At 41.0% G+C, this 4979-nt stretch overlaps 1 protein-coding gene and 1 long non-coding RNA gene across 2 annotated transcripts; both read left to right on the forward strand.

Annotated features, from left to right (window-relative positions):
- The first annotated feature begins 1444 nt into the window (after window positions 1-1444).
- Window positions 1445-2804, forward strand: LOC126615455 (uncharacterized). Its single transcript, XR_007620810.1, has 2 exons — window positions 1445-1780; window positions 1988-2804. It is a non-coding gene; the product is annotated as an uncharacterized LOC126615455 (long non-coding RNA).
- A 696-nt stretch (window positions 2805-3500) lies between these two features.
- On the forward strand, window positions 3501-4655 carry LOC126616788 (zinc finger A20 and AN1 domain-containing stress-associated protein 3-like). Its single transcript, XM_050284906.1, has 2 exons — window positions 3501-3741; window positions 3870-4655. Exon 2 carries the CDS (start codon window positions 3885-3887, stop codon window positions 4407-4409), a length of 525 nt encoding a protein of 174 aa, XP_050140863.1. The 5' UTR covers window positions 3501-3741; window positions 3870-3884; the 3' UTR covers window positions 4410-4655.
- Window positions 4656-4979: the final 324 nt, after the last annotated feature.

Consider the following 4979-nt stretch of genomic DNA (forward strand, 5'->3'; position numbering starts at 1 on the left):
TGAGCAAAATTGTACATAATATGTAAACAAATAATTCACTCGACACAATTTCAGCCTCGTTCATTTTTTCCGAAGAGGGTTTTATTAATTCGAGTTCGACCCATTATAGGCTACGCGCCTATTAATTACAACCCTTCTTTTGGGAAAGGAATACCCTTTGATTCCAATTCGAATAAAATGTAACTTGAGGATTTGGGTGTTTATTTGATTTTGTGACTGCATCTAGGTAGAACCCTAGATTGCCTACGTACCCTCGTTGAGGGATCAAGTCACTCGTAGTTCTTTGGTATTTGGGTTTGGATGCCTTGTGCAGTTTCAGTTCGTGTAGGCAATGAGCATTAATGCCTTGTGCAGTTTGAGCTCATGCAGGCGAGGACTTTAAGCCATTGGAGCAATTGGTTCCTTATGCAGTTTTTGCTCATGCGGGCGAGGAGCATTTGAAAATTTGATATGGCTTCATGCCATTTGAGACTTTTCTTCGGCTTCGTGCCACTCGGGATTTGATACGGCTTTGTGCCCTTTGAAACTTTTCTTTGGCTTCGTGTCATTTTGGTATTTGATAGTAGGAGTGAATTTAGTTTATATAAACCAGGGATTCGTTTCGGTTTCACGGTTGCGTCTAAAATTTTGATATCAAACTGCCTACGTATCCTTAACGGAATCAAACCGGCGTAGTTCATAATGTATTTGATTTGGATTTGTAGACTTGTGTTCAAAATTTGGCGAAATGAGAAGCCAAATGGATTTATTAAAAACCCATGTATATGAACTTCGTCGTGAAATAAGACTTTGATTTGTCTTTTCAGGACTTGAAGACAAAGTGGGACTCCAAATTTCTTTTAGCAACTTTACTTTTTTTTTTTTTTTTAATGTGACTTTTAAAGCTTCCAAGTTCCAATAGGACTTGAAAGTTCAACAACTACTCTTCCCCTCCACGTGAGCAAACTCCACGTGAGGTGCTCAGTTCAAAGTGGAATGAGATTTACCTTTCCCTTGATTAGAAAGTGGGACTCCAAGTCTATCCCACGTGAGATGCATAGGTTAAACCCATTTAGAGAATTTCTTTTTGGCCTTTTGAATTTTCAGCCCCATTAAAAAAAATGGAACTTTGAACCCATTTGTTCCAAGCCTTCTGACAACAAGTTTTTACTATCTCCTACCTTGTTTTATGTGACTCTTCCAAGTTCAGCTTGTCAGCGAGTTCACTTTCTTTTCTTTGAAGATTTTGAACTTCACAAGTCTAAGTAGGACTCTCCGTGTTATCAGGAAACGAGGACCACCTCCACATTTTTTATAAAGAAACTTGATGATGCCTTGTCTTGTTGCATTTCCCTTTCTTCCTCTTTTTATATATATTTTTCCTTTGAACTTTCATCCCCATTTAAAATGAGACTTTGAAACCATTTGACTGACAACAAGCTTCACATTTTTATAACTTTAAATCTTCCAAATTTCAACAATCTCTGTTCTTCTTCACGTGAGGTGCAGGCCTTCCGTTTTTTTTTCTTTGTAGATTTAGATTTCTAGGTCCAAGCAGGTCTTCACGTGGCATCAGGAAAAAACCAAGTCATACTTAGCTTTATAAAGGTATCTGGAACACTTTTCTTCCTTTAGAGTTTTTAAACTCATTGTACATACTTTTCCTTCCTTGCGCAGAGAAACATACATGAAATTGGAATAAAAGCAGTCGCCCATCTTGCTGTTTTTCTTCACATTTCTCAAGCAGAAGGCTTCTTCAATTTTTCTAGAAGCAGAGAGTGCTATAGTATCGTCATCTCGAGTACTGCACAAAACGTTTCTTGATGAAAACTTACTTATTTCCTTTACTTTTGATTTGGAGCTTCTATGAATCCATTTCCATCTCATCTTCTCTTTGTGTTTGTGTCAAATTTCCCAGCAACTTTGAAGACAACTTCCCTTTTTTTTATTCCCTGCCGTAGCTTTCTTTTTGCAGACTTTACAATCTCTATTTTTCCTTCTCTTTCAGGTTTGATTGGAACTTCACGGGGTGGTTTAAACCACCCCGAAGAAATTCATGGGACTAACTGTAGTGGCACAAACTGCTCATTTTTTTTTCTTCTTCTTGGCGTGGACGAACTTACTGGGCAGAGATCATGGCATGGCTGTCTTCCGCTGCTTGTGACCCATGGAAATGGGGAGGTTGTTGCAATTGCGTCCATCTTTGCGTTCTTGAAACCATCGTTGGGCACGGTGGGTTGACGACGAATGAACCGGTTTCGAAACCTCTTTGGACACCCAAGCAATTGTTTCTTTCTTTTGGTTGGATCCAATCATTGCATTTTGCTGAAATCTTCATTGGGTGTCACAGTGGCAGCAAAGAGAAGTGGTGGTTTCGTTGCGGTTTGTTGGGCTACAATTTTGGGAAGACGTTGGGGAATGGGATAGGTTGAAGAAGCAAAGTGCTTCTTTATTCCCTGCGAGACCGAGAGATACCAAACGAAGAAATTTTTTAAGAAAGCTGGATTTTTACCTTTTGAATGTTTTGTTGGTTTTCCCCTTGCTTTATTGTTTTGTTCTTCTTTGTCGTCCGTCCGTTTTTTAACGTCGTCTCTCAATTTCTGCAGAGTCTCTCCTCTTGTTTCCGTCTTCCCATTTTTTACTGCGACTGATGTCTATTTATAGGCATCATAGGGAGTCTCTGAAGCTTTTACGTGGGGAAGATAGAGGCCTTATCTTTCGCCACTTTCTCTTGACCTCTCCCACTAGCTGTGTAACCTTCCACGTCTTGCAGAGAAAAATAGGAAATCTTGCTCCACGTTACTTCCCCCTTTTGTAGGAAGAAATACGTGTCTTCTTTTCTTTTATTTTTGGTTCCTGTTTCTTCTCTCTGTCGACTTGGATTTCCAAGTCTAAACAAAACTTCACGTGGGCAATACCTTTCTTTTGAGAAGTTTGTTTGATGCAAACTTCTTTTATATTTTTTTTTATATTTTTTTATTTTATATAATATATATATTTTTTGTTTAACACCGACGGTTAAAAATTAAAAAGAACGTGTAAGAAGTAAGAAAAGATGTGCGAATAGCACTACCTCGATAATAATTAATAACAACACGTGTTGGTGTTCGAGTGCATTTTTGCTCACCATCATTTAGTGTGGTGTATACTCATCATCTTATTTATCACCGTTAGATGAGTTTGAATTTTGAGATTTGTGTTTATCCACTACACAAATCTTGAAATTCAAATTCATCTAAGAATAATTAATAGGATGGTGAGCAAAAATGCAACCAGATGTAGGCTTGTACCTTTCAATGGCCAGCAACAGCCGGATTTAAAAAAATTAAAACCGGGGACCCACTCCAACACCCGCACGAAGGGGAGGCCCACATGAAAACGATACGAGCGGCCCCGGATCGGCAAACCGAGCCGGTCCAAATTGGCGAGGCGAATTCAATATCCAAAATCCCTGCCGTGGCCGAAACGACTTCCAGAAGATGACCAATTTAATTATTTCAAAATTTGAACAGCCTCAATAAAATCCCCCTCTTCTGTCTATTTTACGCGCATTTTAATAAGAGAAAAAAAAAATAAAAAAGAGAGAGAGAGAAAAAGAGAGAGAACAAGGAGAGGAAAGCTCTCTGGAATCTTGTTTCCCTTGAGGACCAGGAATCCCAATTGCCAAGGGACCTCCTGGTTTTTCTTTTTTCCCTCCTTTCGGTTTGTTCTTCCCAGAAATTGTGATTCTGCGATCATCTTCTTAATTCGATTTCCAAACAGGTATTGTGGTTGTGTTGTTATTTGGATCTGTTTGGTGTGGGGCAAAATTTGTTTGATTTGTCGAGATTTTGATCAGATTCGGATATATGGTTCCGGAAATTTTCGAATAATTTGTTTTGGAATTGCAGAAAATTGAGATCGTCATGGCGGAAGAGCATCGTTGCCAAGCACAGCAGCTATGCGTCAACAACTGCGGTTTCTTCGGAAGCCCGACGACGCAGAACTTGTGTTCCAAATGCTACCGTGACTTGCAGGTCAAGGAACAACAGGCGATCGCTCTCAACCAAACTCTCATCTCCTCTTCCTCTTTCGCTTCTCCTTCCTCCTCCTCCTCTCCCTCTCCCTCTCCCTCTCCCTCTCGTCCGTTTTCGTCCCCGCTGATCTCCGTCTCACCCGCGCACAAGGCACGGGTGGAGCGCGTGGTTGAAGCCAAGGAGGAAGAGGAGAAGGAGGCCGCGCCGTCGGCGGGGGCGCAGGCGAACAGGTGCACGACGTGCCGACGGCGCGTGGGGTTGACGGGGTTTAAGTGCAGGTGCGGGATGACGTTCTGTGGGACCCACAGGTACCCGGAGCAGCACGCGTGCGGGTTCGATTTCAGAGGGATGGGGAAGGAGCAGATCGCCAAGGCCAACCCGGTTGTGAAGGCGGAGAAGCTGCATAAGATTTGAGAGGAGGCGGCCGTCAATATCATTATTTCCAGGGTTGCAATGGTCATTTTACCTTTCGTGGTTTGGGAAATTGGGTTAGGGGATGGTTGGCTGATGGTGTGGGTGGGATAATGTTATTGCTTGGTCTTTGTAAAAATGTAATCATAATTTAATGGTTTCCGCTTCTTTTTTTCTCCCTTTTTTCAAAAGAAAAAGAAAACAATTTGTCCATAATTCAATCACCAATTATACATGTGAATCATGTGATATCAAGGTTTCCTGACGGCCCTCAGAAAAATTTGTATCAGTTTTTTTTTGTCTACTAAATGGTTATGTAATGTATGGTAAGGATATCGGAATGTAAGAGCAATTCCACCCCTAAGGACTTTGCGCCAGCACCCATCGCATTTATCCACTCAAATAAACAGTAACAGACTCCAATGAACAGTAATAGGCCAAGGCATCTCCACCCCTAAAAAAATGCGCTGGCACCTAGTGAAAAAATGCGTTGGCACAAACGATCTCCATCCCTACAAAATGCGCTGGCACTTAGCCCATTTAAAATATTTTTAAATTTTGTCTAAAAGAATA

This window comes from Malus sylvestris, chromosome 3 (assembly GCF_916048215.2).
Source record: "Malus sylvestris chromosome 3, drMalSylv7.2, whole genome shotgun sequence".
NCBI lineage: Eukaryota > Viridiplantae > Streptophyta > Magnoliopsida > Rosales > Rosaceae > Malus > Malus sylvestris.

Excerpts from the sequence above, each read along its gene's own strand:
- LOC126616788 (XM_050284906.1), top strand. The coding sequence starts at position 3,885 with ATGGCGGAAGAGCATCGTTGCCAAGCACAGCAGCTATGCGTCAACAAC.